At 46.5% G+C, this 17,172-nt stretch overlaps 1 protein-coding gene across 1 annotated transcript in view; it reads left to right on the top strand.

The window, feature by feature from the left end:
- The first annotated feature begins 1,000 nt into the window (after positions 1–1,000).
- Positions 1,001–17,172, top strand: part of CACNA2D4 (calcium voltage-gated channel auxiliary subunit alpha2delta 4) — a 132,419-nt gene continuing 116,247 nt past the window's right edge. Inside the window, exons 1-6 of the mRNA XM_027594228.1 lie at positions 1,001–1,176; positions 4,140–4,221; positions 6,078–6,194; positions 12,533–12,592; positions 13,742–13,904; positions 14,245–14,376. Of these exons, the coding sequence (XP_027450029.1) occupies positions 1,001–1,176; positions 4,140–4,221; positions 6,078–6,194; positions 12,533–12,592; positions 13,742–13,904; positions 14,245–14,376 (730 nt within the window). The remainder of the gene's footprint in view (positions 1,177–4,139; positions 4,222–6,077; positions 6,195–12,532; positions 12,593–13,741; positions 13,905–14,244; positions 14,377–17,172) is intronic.

Raw genomic sequence — 17,172 nt, 5'->3', positions numbered from 1 at the left:
TCCTCTTAGCCGGATCTCCCAAATGCCCACAGGCACTCAGACATCACCCACCTAACAGGAAATCAGACAGAGAAGTGGGAATGGCAAGAGACGGAGCTATTAACCACTGGTAGTTGGACTATCTTACTTTTGCAAATAGAACCGAAACATTTGGACAGAGGAACGTGCTGCCCCTTCGGGGAGGAGCCCTGAGGCTTCCTCAGCTTCCCAGCAAATGAGTCCCCTAGCCTCAAGCCAGGAGCATACGGGTGGGGGGGCGTGGGGGCCATAGGCTGCTGACATCATCGACGGCCTCGTCAAAAGGCAGCAGGCTTGGAGACAGGAGTCCCAACTCGGTCCCTGAGACTCCCTGTGCCTCAGAGGCCCCCTGAAAACAGGGATGATGACACTGACCTCCCAGGATGGCTCTCGGGTTTAAAACGTCAATTTGTGACATGTTTTGGTAAGTCAGAGCACTGGACAAACGTCCCCTGTCATTCTCGGACCAGTGTCCCAGCATCTTCCTCCCCTTGGGTCCAGAAGGAACAAGTCTACAGGAAGAGCTCTGCCTCTTTAAAGTACAAGGTTGTGCTCTGAGCCCTAATGGAATGAACCTAGCCCTGTCTTCTGGAATCAGGGTAATCCTGCTGAGGTCATTTCTGCCACCTCCTCCTCCCTGCTGTCAGGCAGGGGATTAGAGGAGAGGCCAGCAGATTAACGGGTTCATTTTGTCATAACCGCCCCCCCCCGGCCCAGATCATCAGCCCCCTCCTGGAGCCTGCTGGTCAGGTGGGGCGGCTTCTCTGTGCACTGCTCCTCTGCAGGACAGAGAGAAGCCCCTGCCCTTGCCAAGCGTTGTAGCAAGACAAGACTGGAAGCTGGGGGAACCCCGGCTTGCCAGGACTCAGCAGGCAGAAGGCCTGGGGACGTCCCAAGGATCTGGATGACAGGCGGACAGAGCTGGTGGTCGGAGGCCACTCTCTTCTCTCCCTCCCTTCACCCTGAGCCCCACAGAGACACCATGCCAGGACTCCCCAGGTTCCACCTAGACACCAGCGCCCCCCACCTCAGGAGGTCCTGCTGCCCATGGCCGGTGGCCCAGGCCTCCCTGCCGAAGACCGCGGTCATGCTGTTCCTGCTGCTCTCCAGCACGTTCCTGTCCCCCACACGCGGGCAGACCAAGATTCCTCTGGAAACGTAAGCGTCAGCCCCCACTCCATAGAATCCTCTGGCTCTGGTCTTCCTTTCTTCCCCCTGGAGAGCTCAAGCCTCTGCCCACCCTCCTACCCCTGACCTCTGGCCTCCTTCGAGCTCTCCCCTGGGGCTTGCACTGCCCACTGTCCCTTTCCCTCCCCTCTTCCCACCGGACTCCCATTCTGGAGCCCCGCCTGCCATTGTGCGGACGCTGGCTGGTTTCAGGCAGAAGTGATCTCAAGGGCCTCACGCCTCAGGAAGGCAAGCAGCGCTGGAGCACCTGCGGGCCAGAGGGAGGCTCCTTCCGGGATAATCTCTGCAATTAGGCCACTGGGAGTAAGGGCTGTGCTGACTCAAAACGATCACCACAGCTCCCTAAGGATTTGTGAGGAAATTGGGGTTTTGACACTCTGAAAGAGTAGAGCAGCTCTGAACAGACCAAATGCCTCATGCAGCCAGGAGCTGAGGAAAATTGGACTTTGGTCGTCGTCTTCCCTTCCTGCCTCCTTCCAGACCCCCTTCTGCATCCTGTCGCTCAGGCCAGCTCCAGGAAGGAATCTGCTATCAGTCATGTGCACTTTGGTATAAAGCTGAATTGCTGAGACTGTCTGTTTTTCAGTCCTTTGCTCTGGCGGGCCTATTAAAAAAAGACATGGCTGAGATATGTGGGGAGCGGAGCACTCTAGACGGCAGGGGCAGCTCGCTCAGTCCATACCCGGGTCCGGCCACTCAAGTCCAGCATGATGGTCAGGCTGCCAGAGCCAGCTGCCAGCCTCACGTCTGAACAGCCCTGGGGACCGGGAGGCCGAACAATGCGTGTTGTGGGCTGTGGATTTCAGCAGCACTGTTCACGCTGGGTTGCAGAGCCTCTACTAGTAGTTTCAAAGCCTGGCGTGGTGCTGTGCAGTTGAGGAAACAAGCTCAGAGAGGTTAGGCGACCTCCCCACGTTCACATAGGCAGTAAACGGAAGTGTCAGAATTTAAACTCAGGTCAGCTTGACCCACGCTTCCCCCACTGCTGGGCCATATGACTGTCTGTTGCTGAGGGAGATGTTGAGAATAATTTTCTATCCCCAGAACACACACCAACTAATAGCAGAAGGAGACATTGGGGATAGGCTGAGTGCTGAGTAAAGGTGGCTGGAATCCAGGCCTTGGTTGCAGAGAACTGCAGACTGGACCATCGACATAGAAACCTCGACAGTTGGCCGAGGTTATTGGCCTTCAAACCTGCCTGCATCTGCCCCCACGCTCTCCCCGGGAGCCGGACCTCTGCCAGGCCCTTGACACCAGCCCTCCTCTCTCCCCTGCTGAATCCCCCTCTCAGTCTTGTGCACCCCAATGACACCACATCTCCTCACGTCCAGCCATGCCCTCTCTTCCCACTCAGCCCTCAGCCTCCACCCCCTGCCAGGCTCCGACTGCCCTCCCAAATCTGTTCCCACCAAGATCCCCAAAGATTTCCTCCCTGCCCAATCCACTAGACATTCCTGGCCTCCTCTCCCTGGATTCCCTTTTCCTTGAATCTCGATGACTCAACTTCCCTGACAATCAATGAGCTCTCCTGGGTCTCCTCAGGCACCTGAATGAAACTTCTGTCCTCCTCAAGCAATCCTTTCCCTCTGCCTGCCCCTGAGATTGTTGGTGTCCCCCAGGGTGTGTCTTCCACTCACAGCTCTTCTCATGCTACACATCTCCTTGAGAGAATCCCTCTACCTTCAGGATTTCAACTCCCACTTGTGTGCTAATGACTCTCTCAGCCCTGCCTGTACTTGTTAGACTCACATACGCATTGCCTATGGACAGCTCTTCCTGAAGATCATGTGAGGTTTTAAATTCAAGTGTGTGTCTTTCAAGATATAATGCAATTGGTGCCTTCTGGAGTTGTGCAGTGCACAACCTGCCCTATGGCACTCAGTAGCCCTGAAACAGGAAGGATGTTCACATTCTACATATCACAAGGGACCCTCATCACCTTCCACCCTCCCCGACTTGTACCACCCCCCTCCGATCTTCCTGATATTCTTAATTTTATTCAATAACACCATCATCAGCTCAACCACCCAAGCTAGAAACCTGAAGTCAATTTTGACTCCTCCAAGCTCTTCTATACTCTCTACCTGGAAATCTCTTCCAAATCTCTTTGGCAAGTTCAACTCTCCCAAACTTCTAACACTGAACTCAGATCCCACTTGTCCCAAGAAGCCTCCTGGCACCACTACTACCCCTCCCCAAGCTTTGTTGGCGCCCTTCAGCTTCACACATGTATTATGCTATCTGTATGTGGAGGGGTGTCCCTCTCACTGAGGGTTTTACAAAGGTAAGGACCACGATGTGGCTCCAGCACTGTGTGCAATGGCTGGCACATAGTAGGACCTCAATAATTATTGGTTGGTTACTGCATGAATGCAACCTTGACAGGATCATGTGGACAAGCTCATTTTGCTCCATCCGGAGATGCTCAGATGAGGTCCTGTGTACTCACCGCAGGATGCCACCAGCCTGCCCAGGTGGCGGGATCTTAGTGCATTTCCAGGGATGGATGGGAGGTCAGGGCTTCTCCACGAAGCTGCCTGCACCCCGGGTGAAGGGTGGCCTTCTCACACCCTCCCTGCCTGGCCTGCTCTCGCCTCCGCAGAAGAAGCTCAGAGCCTCTTCCTCTGCCCCCAGCCTCATGTCCCCTCTGAAGTTTCAAGAGAGGATTTGGTGGCCGGTAGTGACCTTGAGAAGGGCACACTGAAGGGCATGGTCCATTGAGAAGTTGTGGTGCCAAGCAGTTCCTGTTTCTGTCCTCAGGGTCCTCCCCACCCTGGCCTGGGCCCGTCCACAGCCTCTTCCCCTTCTATCCTCTCTATTCTTCACTCACAAATCAGAACCCTTGGGGGCTTGGTGTCAGGCTATGTTTCCCAGCCTGTCCGCCCTGCCACCTCAGGGCAGCTGCTGAGCGCACTTCTGTTGCCCGGCAGAGTGAAGCTTTGGGCAGACACCTTCGGCCGGGACCTGTATAACACCGTGACCAAGTACTCCGGCTCACTCTTGCTGCAGAAGGTCAGTAACTCCCACCCGGGGAGCGTGCAGGGTGGTCAGAGGGCAGTCAGCCGGGGACTTCTCCTGGTGGAGAAGCAGAGTCCTCTAATCCTCAAATGTCCATGCCGTAAGGGGTCTTAGAGATCATCTAATCCTTTCTCCTCATTTTCAGATGGGCAAACTGAGGCCCAGGAAGGGAATGATTTGCCCAAGTCACAGAGCAAGTCAGTGGGGACAGTAGGGTGGAGTGGCCAAGAGCAGAGGGTCAGCTCAGATCCCCCAGAGGCTGGATGGAATCAAATCAGCAAGGGATGAAATCAGATGGGCAAGAGATTTATTTGGGGGGGTTCTGTGAAGAATAAAAGGGAGAGGGAGCAGGTGTGAGCAGAGTGGGATGTAGCTGTGACACCTGTGAGCAAGGGATGGGGAGGCCAGAGAAAGGGCGCAATGCCTGCAGGGGCTGCTTGGGCAGGAGAAGTAGATGAGCAGGACTGTGGCCCTCTGCGGGGAGAGCTTCCCTGACCTCCAGCTCTCAGGACCTCCAGCCATGCCCGGCGCTGCAGAGCGCCCACATGGGGCCCTCGCTGAGGTCTAGCCCACGTCTGGCACCCGGGCAGGAAGCAGGGCCTGATGGGCAGGACGGTGCACCAGCTCCCCCTCGCCTTTATTAATTGCTTTATTGCAGATTGATACCGAGTCTGTCCTCTTACTGGATTATAAACATCATTTTCTCTGATATTTATAACTCCCAGACCGGATTTAATAACAGCCTGCCATTCTCTATTATTACCTTTTGCTAAGAGCTTTATATTCACGATTTAATTCTCACCACAACTTCATGAAGTGACTACGATCTTCACCATTTTCTAAATGTTGCTAAGAGCAAATCTCAGGTTTTATGCCTGCGCGTGGCCATACTGCAGCCCCTTCCTCCGGCTGCTGGTCGGGCCTGGAGGGAGTGGGCAGGGCCAGGCGGGTGGCTCCCTCTCCCAAGCCCACGACAGGCCACTCTAGCAATGACAGCTCAGACCCACTTCCGCTCACGTGGAGCTTCCACCCAGCAAAGCACCAGGTCCATTTGATTTTCTCATTTGTGCCCTCCAACCCCGGGTGAGGCAGATACAGCAATAATGACGTGGCCGTTTTGGGTAAAAGCATTCTGTGAGCGTGCTCTAAAGCCATGCAGATGTCACATCTTATAGATGAGGAAACTGAGTAACTCGCCTGAGGTCACATGGCCACTAGGTTGCCAAATGGGGTCATTAGACATTAGTGACATAAACAGTAGGTGAGAGATTATCTCCTTGCGGGCCCAGAGAGTAGACTTGAACCCAGCTCTCTTAACTCTCCTAGGTTCTCCAGTTCCTTCAGCAGAATGAATACTTACAGCTGCTGCCGAGCTCTGCCCAGGCAGTGAGAATGTTCACATGAGTTCACATGGTTGCGAGCAGGGGCACGCTGATACCACGGGACATCAGGGAAAGATGAACTGATGTCTCATAGTCCCTGTGAGCAGCCCCAGGGAGGCAGCATGCTTGCATAAAGAAATCTGGGAGACCTGGGCCATCCCAGGTCCTCCATTCACTGGCTGTGTGACCTTGGTCAAGTTTGTTGACTCTCTGAGCCTCAGTCTACTCCCTTTTAAGGATATTAACCACAACGTTAATGTCCAGAGTTCCTGGAACAGAGAGAACTTTGATAAAAGTCAGCTATTAATGTTAGTGGGGGAGATTATACCAGAAGGGGAGAGGCTGTCCTTGCCTCTTGTTGAGTCAACAAGACTTCACAGGTGTGAATGCACTACTTGAGAAGATGGAGGCCACACATAATCATCTACAGGACTACAGGTGCCCATCTCTCCCACTTCTCCTGCACAGAAATACAAGGATGTGGAGCCCAGTCTGAGTATCTTGGAGGTGGATGGCTTAGAGCTGGTGAGGAAGTTCTCAGAGGACATGGAAGCCATGCTCCGCAGGAAAGTAGAGGCTGTCAAGGTACTCTAAGTTCTATGATTTGTGGGGGGTTCCACCCCAGCCCCCATGACACCAAAATGACCCTCAATGTTGTGCCCCTTTATCCCCTCTTCCTACCTTATGAGTGTCTGCCTTGTATCTTCATGAGCCAAAAGATCCTTGTAAAGGAGAAAATGTTGGGAATAAAGGGAAGAGAGGTGGGGGCTGGAATTTGAGCTCTGCCTGAGGGAACCGTGTCCAATACAATAGGGTCAACCTACAGTGTTAAGAGGGGTTCTGCGTCACAACCTCATATTCAGAGACGGGCATAGAGCAGGTACAGAGTAAGAGTTTTGGGGGTCACCAGCTGAATGAACAGGGGCATGGATGGATAGCTGATGGCTGGAAGGGAATATAGCTGGATGGAGAGCTCGAAAAGCAAGCTCCCTCATCTCCTCTCCCTTTTCTCTGCTCCCCTTTTCTCCTTCCCCTACTCCTCCCTCCATGCTCTCCTCTTCTGCATATCAACCCACCCTTCACGGCACCCACGTGCTCTGAAGGCCACCCAGCCAGCAGAGGTACTTAGAGTGCTGGGCTCGTGCTCAGGTGATTCCCACACTGCACATCCACCTACCCAATGTCTGCGGAGACCTGGCTGGCTGGAGAGACACAGTCCCTGCTCCACCCAGCCAGAAATCTGGCCATCCAAGACCAGTCTTATCCCCAAAAGGCCTCTCTTGGGGGAACCAGGAAAACAAGGCGAGAGGAGACGGAGCTAGGATGGTAGATTGTGCAGGGGAGACAGAGGGCAGGGGTTGGGGAGAGAGCAAGCTGCAGCCTGACCAGTGTGCCTGCCTGGCTCCCCACCTCCCCATCAAAACCCATATTCTGTGAAGCATCAGTGTCAGAGTCGCTGGGGCCTTCTTTCCCACAAGTTACAATTTGCAGCCTCTTTTCTACAGCTTAGGGGAGAGGGATCGTAGCATCAGAGAAGATAACTTGGGGACTGGAGAGCTCATCCCAGGCTACAGCAGGAGGACATTGATCTCACATACAACCAACACGGGCAGTAATGTCTGCCTCCTTCTATCTGCAGTGCTGTTTAAAACACCTCTCTGGGCAAAGACATCGGGATGCAAGAATGCACCACTTCGGGTGCTGGTCCTTGTGGTGCTAGAGCAAAAGTAATCCTGGTGCACTCCCAGAGGCCAGGGCCCTGGGCTCTCTGGGGCTCCGGTTGCACTGTCTTTCCCACGGCTTCAATTGAGGAAAACCAACCAAAAGAGTGCTTGCTCTGCAGATCTCCAAGCACCAGACCCTCTCCCGCCTGGGGGTTACATTGGGGCCTCAGTCACAGGCCCTTCTACAGGGGCATCCATGGGGAAATTTCCTGCAAAGCAGCACTAAAATTATCTTTGCCCTGTGGAATTTCTTCCTCACATCCTAGGGTTTGGGGGTTGGATTATTTTACCTAATATACAGTTGTATGGATAGAGACTCTGAGAGGCTTAGTGGCTTGCACCCTGACAAAGCCAGAATAGGAGCTCAGGTCCTTTCTACCCCGCCCCTCCCCCAGACTTATTGAGGTATAATTGACAATTAAAAAAAATTGTGTATATTTAAGGTGTGCAAACTGATGACCCAAAAATATACATATACATTGTGAAATACTCTTCTCAACCAAGCCAATCAACATCCATCTCCTCACACAGTTACTTTTTCCTTCCCTCCTTCTTTCCATCCTTCCCTCCCTCCTTCTGTCCTTTATTTATTCTTGTATGTATAATGAGAACACCCAAGATCTACCCTCTTAGCAAATTGCAAGAACACAATACAATACTGTCAACTAAAGTCACATTGCTGTGCATCAGTTTTCTACATTAGTTTTCTTATTTCACTCGGCAATACAGCCCCTAAGTCCGTCCATGTTGTTGCAAATGGCAAGATTTCGTTCTTTTTTATCACTGAGTAATATTCTATTTTATTTTTTACCACATCTTTATCCATTCATCTATCAATGAGCAAACGAGTTATTTCTATACCTTGGCTATTGTAAGTAATGCTACAATAAACATAGGGAAGCAAATATCTTTTTGAATTAGTGTTTTTATTTTCTTTGGGTAAATACCCAGTAGTGGAATTACTGGATCATCTGGTACTTCTACTTTTAACTTTTTGAGGAACCTCCATACTCTTTTCCACAGCGGCTGCACCAATTTGCATTCCCACCAGCAGGGCACAAGGGTTCTTTTTTCTTCATATCCTCACCAACACTCGTTATTTCTTGTGTTTTTGAGTTTAGCCATTCTCACAGCTGTAAAGGGGTATCTCATTGTGGCTTTAGTCTGCATTTCCCCGATGATTAGTGATGTTGAGCATCTTTTCATGTGTCTGTTGGCCATCTGGATGTCTTCTTCGGAAAAATGTCTATTCAGTTCTTCTGCCCATTTTAACTGGATTATTCTGGGGTTTTTTTCTGTGGCATTGTATAAATTCTTTGTATATTTTGGATATTAATGCCTTATCAGATATATCATTTGCAGATATCTTTTCTCATTCAGTAGGTTGCCTTTTTATCTTGTTGATGGTTTCTTTCATGTACAAAAGCCTTTTATTTTGCTATAGTCCCAAAAGTTTAATTTTGTTTTTGTTTCCCTTGCCAGAGGAGACATATCTAGAAAAATGTTTCTATGGTCAATGTCAAAGAAATTACTCCTTGTGTTTTCTTCTAGGAATTTTATAGTTTCAGGTCTCACATTTAGGTCTTTAATCCATTTTGAGTTTATTTTCCTGGACAGTGTAAGAAAGTGGTCCAGTTTCATTCTTCTGCATGTAGCTCTCCAATTTTCCCAACCGTAGTTTCATTCTGTTGATTATTTCCTTTGGTGTGCAGAAGCTTTCTGGTTTGATGCAGACAACAAAAGCAAAAGTAGGTATGGGTGATGCAATCCCATTTCTATTTTCACTTTTGTTCTCTGTGTTTTTGATATCATATGCCCCCCCCAAAGAAAGACCAGTGTCAAGAAGCTTTTTCTCTATGCTTTCTTCTAGTAATTTCATAATTTCAACTCTTACACTTAGGTCTTTAATTTATTTTGAGTTGATTTTCATATTTGGTGTGTGATAAGGGTCCAATTTAATTCTTCTGCATGTAGATACTTTTCCCCACACCATTTATTGAAGAGACTATTTTTTTGCCATTGTGTGTACTTAGCACCTTAAAGATCAGTTGATTGTAACTGTATGGATTTATTTCTGGGCTCTGTTCTGTTCTATTTGTCTATATGTCTGATTTTGTGCCAATATCAACTGCTTTGATTATTGTAGCTTTGTAATATACTTTGAAATCAGGAAAGTGTGATGTGAAATCAGATTTGTTATTCTTGCCCAAGATGGTTTTGGCTAGTCAAGGTCATCTATGGTTCCATATGAATTTTACAGTAGTTATTTCTATTTCTGTAAAGAATGACTTTGGGACTTTGATAGAGATTGCATTGAGTTTATAGATCACTTTGGGTAGTATGGACATTTTTTTTGGTATTATTAGTCCCACTTTTTTTATTATGTTATGTTAGTCACCTTACAGTATGTCATTAGTTTTTGATGTAGTGTTCCATGATTCATTATTTGCGTATAACACCCAGTGGTCATCACAACACGTGCCCTCCTTAATACCCATCACGAGGCTACCCCATCCCCCGACCCCCTCCCCTCTGAAACCCTCAGATTGTTTCCTGGAGTCCATAGTCTCTCATGGTTTGTCTCCCCCTCTGATTCCCACCCCTTCAGTTTTCCCTTCCCCTAATGTCCTCTGTGCTATTCCTTATGTTCCACATATGAGTAAAGCCATATGATAATTGTCTTTCTCTGCTTGATTTATTTCACTTAGTATAATCTCCTCCAGTCTCATCCATGTTGATGTAAAAGTTGGGTATTCATCCTTTCTGATGGCTGAGTAATATTCCATTGTATATATGGACCACATCTTCTTTATCCATTCATCTGCTGAAGGGCATCTCAGCTCCTTACACACTTTGGCTATTGCGGACATTGCTGCTATGAACATTGGGGTGCATGTGTCCCTTCTTTTCACTACATCTGTATCTTTGGGGTAAATACCCAGTAGTGCAATTGCTGGGTCCTAGGGTAGCTCTATTTTTAACTTTTTGAGGAACCTCCATACTGTTTTCCAAAGTGGCTGTACCAACTTGCATTCCCACCAACAGTGTAAAAGGGTTCCCCTTTCTCCACAACCTCTCCAACATTTGTTGTTTCCTGCCTCGTTAATTTTTGCCATTCTAACTGGTATAAGGTGGTATCTCAGTGTGGTTTTGATTTGTATTTCCCTGATGGCTAATGATGTTGAACATTTTTTCATGCATCTGTTATCCATTTGTATATTTTCTTTTGGGAAGTGTCTGTTCATGTCTTCTGCCCATTTTTTGACTTGATTATTTGTTTTTTGGGTGTTGAGTTTGAGAAGTACCTTATAAATCTTGGATACCAGCCCTTTATCTGATATGTCATTTGCAAATATCTTCTCCCATTCCTTGGGTTGCCTCTTAGTTTTGTTGACTGTTTCCTTTGCTGTGCAGAAGTTTTTTATCTTGATGAAGTCCCAAAAGTTCATTTTTGCTTTTGTTTCCCTTGCCTTTGGAGATGTGTCATGAAAGAAGTTGCTGTAGCTGATGGGTAGTATGGTCATTTTAACAATATTAATTCTTCCAATTCATGAAAAAGGATCTTCCTGTGATCTGTGTCTCCTTTAATTTCCTTACTTCCCATGATGCTCTGCAATGCTGGAGTTCTTTTTTTTTTTTTTAATTGTGGTAAATACACATAATATAAAATTTACCAGTGGGGTGCCTGGTTGGCTCAGTCAGTTAAGCATCTGACTCTTGGTTTAGGCTCAGGTCATGATCTCAGAGTCATGAGATAAAGCCTGGCACTGGGCTCAGTACTGGACATGGAGCCTGCTTAAGAATCTCTCTCCCTCTCCCTCTGCCCTTCCTCCCCTGCTCACACTCTCACATGCTCTCTCTCTCTAAAAAGAAAATAAAATAAATATAAAAGTTACTATTTTAACCATTTTTAAAGTGTACAGTTCAGTGGCATGAGATACACTCCATGAAACTATCATCACTATCTAATTCCAGAACATTTCATCACTCCCAAACAGAAACCCTGTAACCCATTAAGCAGTCACTCCCATTCCCTCACCCCCCTGGCTCCTGGCAATCATTATTCTGCTTTCTGTCCGTAGATATTCCATTCTGGATATTTCACAAAAGTGGAATTATACAATATGTAACCTTTTTATATCTGGAGTCTTTCACTTCATGCTTTTAAGTTTCATCCATGTCTTAACATGTATCAGAACTCATTTATTTTTATGGCTGAAAAAGTTTCCATTTATGAGTATCCCACCTTTTGTTGGGATGTTCATCAGTTGATGAACATTTGGATTGTTTCTATCTTTCGACTACTGAATACATATATTTGTATGTATGTGTGTACAGTAGATACATATGTGAATATATGTATATACACATACACACATTTAATAGACTTATTTTTTATGTTTATTTTTTAAGATTTTATTTATTTATTTCAGAGAGAGAGAGCACACGCACAAGCATGGGGGGGCGGCAGATGGAGAAGCAGACTCCCCGTGGAGCAGGGACCCCGATGCGGGACTTGATCCCAGGACTCTGGGATCATGATCTGGGCTGAAGGCAGACGCTTAACCGACTGAGCCACCAGGTGCCCCTAGACTTTATTTTTAAAGCAGTTTTAGGATCACTGCAAAATTTTGAAGAAAGTACAGAGTTCCCATATACCCCTGCCCCCACAAATACAGTCTCCCCAGCTCTCAGCACTTCCCACTGGAGAGGTACATTTGTTACAATTGATGAACCTACATTATCACATCATTATCAGCCAAAGTCCATGGTTTACATGAGGGCTCACTCTTGGTGTGGTACGTTCTATGGGTTTTGACACATGTATCCACCGTTATAGATCATATGGAGTAGTTTCACTGCCCTAAAAAATCCTCTGTTTTCTGCCTATTCATTCCTCCCTCCCCACAAACCTCTGGCTACCACTGATCTTTTTCCTGTTTCCAGTTTTGCCTTTTCCAGAATGTCATGTAGTTGGAGTGCAGGATATAGCATTTTCAGACTGGCTGCTTTCACTGAGTAATATGCATTTACCTTTTGGCCATTGTGAGTAGTGCTGCTCTAAACCATTGTGCACAAGTTAGTGTTTGAGTACCTCTTTTCGGTTTTCTTGGGTGTATTCTTAGCAGGAGCAATTATTAAAGACCTGCTGACCTCGTTTTGCCCATTCATTCTCCCTTCTGTGTCCCTGTCCTGCAGAATCTGGTAGAGGCTGCTGAGGAGGCTGACCTGAACCATGAATTCAATGAGTCTCTGGTGGTGAGTCCTCCTGCTCCCAGACCTGCTGCAGGGACAGTATAATGACCGATGGCCCAACCCCCACCAAGGGCCAGGGTCACCTGAGTACAAGATACGGAGTGGGGGTGGGGGGGAGGTGGGAGGTCCCACACTGTCTTTTAATGTGCACAGGATCTGTATGAACCTACAATAGTTTGATTCTGAAATGGTCTCTGGTCTTTTGAGAAGAGATTTGTGGACCAGGTAGGAGAGAGAACTCTCAAGACTTGGGGAGCAGGGGACAGAGTGGTAATCCACCCATTCCATAAACATTTACTGCCGACTGCAATGTGCTAGCCTCTGCAAAGATTAGAAAGTCAGGAAACTCGTAGACCAAATAACTTTAGCATATGGCATGTAACGAGCCCATGAGAGTTGGTAAACAGAGTTAAAAGAATACAGAAGGGAAGGGGCAGAGGCTCGGACACTCCTGCAGATAGGGTGGCAGTAGGGCCAGCCTCAGGCTGAGGGAGATTTGAGCAGAAAGGGCATGGAGAAGCTGAGGGAAAAGAAAAGACACTGAAATTGGAAAACACAAGAGTGAGGAAATTGTGAATGGTCAGCTCTGTATGTCAAACGGATGGAGAAGTAGAAAGTGACTGTGGACAGATAGAAATCCCCCCAACATTGCCTGTTAGAGCCAAAGAGTACACTGCTGACTCCTCAGAGGAGCATCGGGGTCACAGGCTGTTTCTTAAAGAGAGAAGCCTCACCACCATTCTGGGTCTCTAGGAGCTCCCCACACTGGAAAAAAAAATGGTGAAACCCATGAGGCTGCCTCTGTCTCTTTACCTCACCCTGGATCTCTAGCTGCCTGTCTCTGGCTCCAATCGGGTCATGCCCACACACGCTTGACAGAGTGGGGAACTGAAGCAATAAGCTAGACCATTTACATCAAAAACCAAGTGAATCAACCATGCACTCCAGTATCTGGATATGTATTGTCTGTATGCGTGATGCAGATTACTGCCTGCATTGTCCATGGGTGTTGCTGGTATGGATGCTATCAGTCTGTCTGACCCCATCTCCCACATCTGAGTCCTCTCAACTGTGCCATTTCTTTTTCTCTCTCTCACCCTGTGGGCCTCTTGTGTCCATACTGTCTGTCCTGCTCATTCCCTTCCACCCTAGTTTGACTATTACAACTCTGTCCTGATCAACGAGAGGGACGAAAACGGCAATTACGTGGAGCTGGGGGCTGAGTTTATCCTTGAGTCCAACGCACACTTCAGCAACCTGATGGTGAACACCTCCATCAGCAGCGTGCAGCTGCCCACCAACGTGTACAACAAAGGTAACTCCCTGCCCCACCACCACCTGGCCCTCTCTGATCAGCTTGTACTGTGAGTTTTAATGCTGTGCCTCTATTTTCCTGAGAAGCCCTGCAGAGTGTAAACTGAGTCTCCAACCTCCTTGACTGAAGAGAACACGAAAAAGGATTCTACACAAGTCTGGGCTGAGAGAAAGCTCAGTGTTCCTGGATTAGAGGGTGTTCGTGTCCGAGTGTGAGGTAGCAGGCAGTTGTGAACAGCATCACTGCAGGCTGTGTGTGTGTGGTCAGCAGATGAAGAACTGGTCACTATTGCTTCTGACTTTGTTTCCCCAGCAATTCCTTCTATAATCTCACCCTTTAGACCCAGACATTTTAAATGGAGTCTACATGTCTGAAGCCTTGAACCCTGTTTTTGTGGAGAACTTCCAGAGAGACCCAACACTGACCTGGCAATATTTTGGCAGCTCCACTGGATTCTTCAGGATCTATCCAGGTAGGGACATCAGGAGGCATCTCCGTGGCCTTCCGGCTTTTTCTGGGAATAGGGCAATAGAGACATTGAAGACACTCAGGGGCACTCAGGCCCCCAGTGAATGGACCCCCCCCTCCTATCCAAAAGTATCTCCAACCCACATTTTGACATTCTTCACAACATGATAAGCACATTTACAAGAAATAGCTGTCAAATGAATGAATGAATGAATGAATGAATGAATGAATGAAACCATCAAACACCATGGTAACCAGCCCCAAAATGCCCACATTAAACTCTTGTCCCATGAAAAGCACTATGGAAAATGCAAAAATAGGATAAAACAAGTCTTGATCTTAAGAAATTTACATCCTAATTGGAGACATGGAGGATACTCATTTGAAGTGCTCAACAGCAATGTAGAAAGTGTCATAGGTTAGTATGTGACTAGTGGTCAACTAAATGGGTGGCATGGAGAAAGATCCCTTGTCCATCAATAAAAATAGAAAACAGAAACATCTACCATGAAGTTTGCATTTTACTGCAACCCATTTTTATATCTTAGCACACTGTCTATAAAGTCTTGAAGTTGTCCTGTTTTTCTGAGACAGGAAAGCAGAAAAATCCTAAAGGACCCCTCTGTGTCCCCAGGCTGGAAAAGTCAGTTCCTCTATGGGACTACACAGGGATCTTAGAATCCACAGGGTTCCTGTTGTTCGCATGCCCTTGCTTGAAGTCAACTCACATGTCCCTCAGGTCTTCTCCAGGGTAGAATTCCTGCAAATATTTCTGCCACATCAGGGCTTCCAGAAACATCAACTTGTGTGCAAACAACACAGTCCAGTTATGGCCCATCAGTCGGCAAAGAAGGGGGCAATTTCTCACACCCGCACCACATTTATAGATACATGTCAGCCCTTGGGAGGACAGTATTGGGTTGACTATCTGTCTGATATCTCTAGCTGCCTGTCTCTGGCTCCGATCAGGTCATGCCCACACACGCTTGACAGAGTGGGGAACTGAAGCAATAATCTAGACCATTTACATAAAAAACCAAGTGAATCAACCATGCACTCCAATATCTGGATACGTATTGTCTGTATGCGTGATGCATGGTACCACTGTTCCCATGAGTCCATGCAGGCCTATTTCTATTTATTTTATTTTATTTTTATTTTTGTTTATAATATAACGAATGCTTGTATATACATCACTGATGCAAAAACTAGAATGTTACCAAACCTCTAACTACTTAATATGCTCCTCCTCTGATCTGCCCTTGGTCCCCCAACTTCCCCCCAGTCCCACCCTCCCCAACTGACCAGGTAACAGCTATCCTGCTCTTCGAACTTACCCCTCCATTTTAAATTTTTTGGCTGTCTGCTTAGTTATTTAGTCTTATCTCATATTTACAAACACACACACACACACACACACACACACACACCTGCTTAAAAATATGTGTTTTGTTTTGCTCATTTTTGGAAATTATTAAACTGGCTTTATGTATAGGCTTTCAGAGCTTGCTTTTTCATTCAGTATTATATTAGCAACATTCATCTGGGTTGTCACATATATCTGTACCTTGTCATTTTTGTTCCTGCATCATATTCTTGGGGGCCAATGTATCAGTTTATTCATCCTCCTGATCCTGTCTGGGTTGTTTGCAGTTTTTTTATTTTTCTTCTCTGTTTTGTTTTGTTTTGTTTTGTTACTTTTAAGAACAGGGTTGCTATGAACATTTCCTATGCATGTGTCCCGAGACATATTATAAGAGCTTCTCTTGGGCATGTACCTAGGGATAGAATTGCTAGGTCTTAAGATACGTGACCGTTCAACTATGACAAGAAAGTGCAAAATTGTTTTCCAAAATGCTTGCACTAATTAAATTCCCACCAGCCATGAATAAGAATTCTGTTGATCCACATTTTCTCAAACCCTGGGTATTGTGAAACATTAACCATTTTTGTTAATAACACTTTAGTACAAAATAGTATTTCACTGTGGTCTGGCATTGCATTTCCTCCATCACTTGTGAAGCTGAGCATCTCTTTCTTCATATGTCATTTGTTGTATGTTTTTCTTCTTCTGTGAAATGCCTATTATGTCTTCCGTCTGCCATTGCCTTTCCTAATGTTAACACGTCTTTACGTTATTATGAAAACCTAACTTGACCATAGCAAACTGGTCTTTTATGCATTGCTGGATTTAGTTTACTAGTATCTTGTTTAGATTTTTTGCACCCATGAGTGAAATGGTCTTGTAATTTCTTTTTCTGGTACTGTCTTTGTCTGGTTTTCAAAATTATACTAGCTTCATAGAATAAACTGGGAAATATTCCCTCTTTTTCTGGTTTTTGGAAGTATTTAAATAAATTAGAGTGATGTTTTCCTTGAAAGCTTGTTAGGATTCATCTATAAAACCATATAGGCCTGATTTTTTTTATGGAAAGATTTCAAACTAGCACTTCAATATATTTGATACTTGCAGGACTAATAAGCCTTTCTATTCCTTCTTAATTTGGTAAAATACTTTTTCTGAGATTCCATCCATTTTGTCTGAGTTTTCAAAATTATTTCCAGGAAGCTATTGATTCTGTTACCTTTTTAATCTCTGCTTTATCTATAATTATTTCCCCTTTTTATCTATAGTATTACTCATTTTTTTCTTTATCATTCTACCACTGGGTTCTCTGTTTTGTTAGTCCTCCTCAGGTACCGTCTCTTGCCTCCATGTAATCTGTTTCAGTTCCGATCTTATCTCCTCTTCTCCCTTTCCTTGGATCTCTCTGCTGTTCTTCTTTCTAACTTATTAAAT

This window comes from Zalophus californianus, chromosome 9 (assembly GCF_009762305.2).
Source record: "Zalophus californianus isolate mZalCal1 chromosome 9, mZalCal1.pri.v2, whole genome shotgun sequence".
NCBI lineage: Eukaryota > Metazoa > Chordata > Mammalia > Carnivora > Otariidae > Zalophus > Zalophus californianus.
The sequence above is the reverse complement of the archived record's forward strand: the minus strand, read 5'-3'. Positions and strand labels throughout refer to the sequence as shown.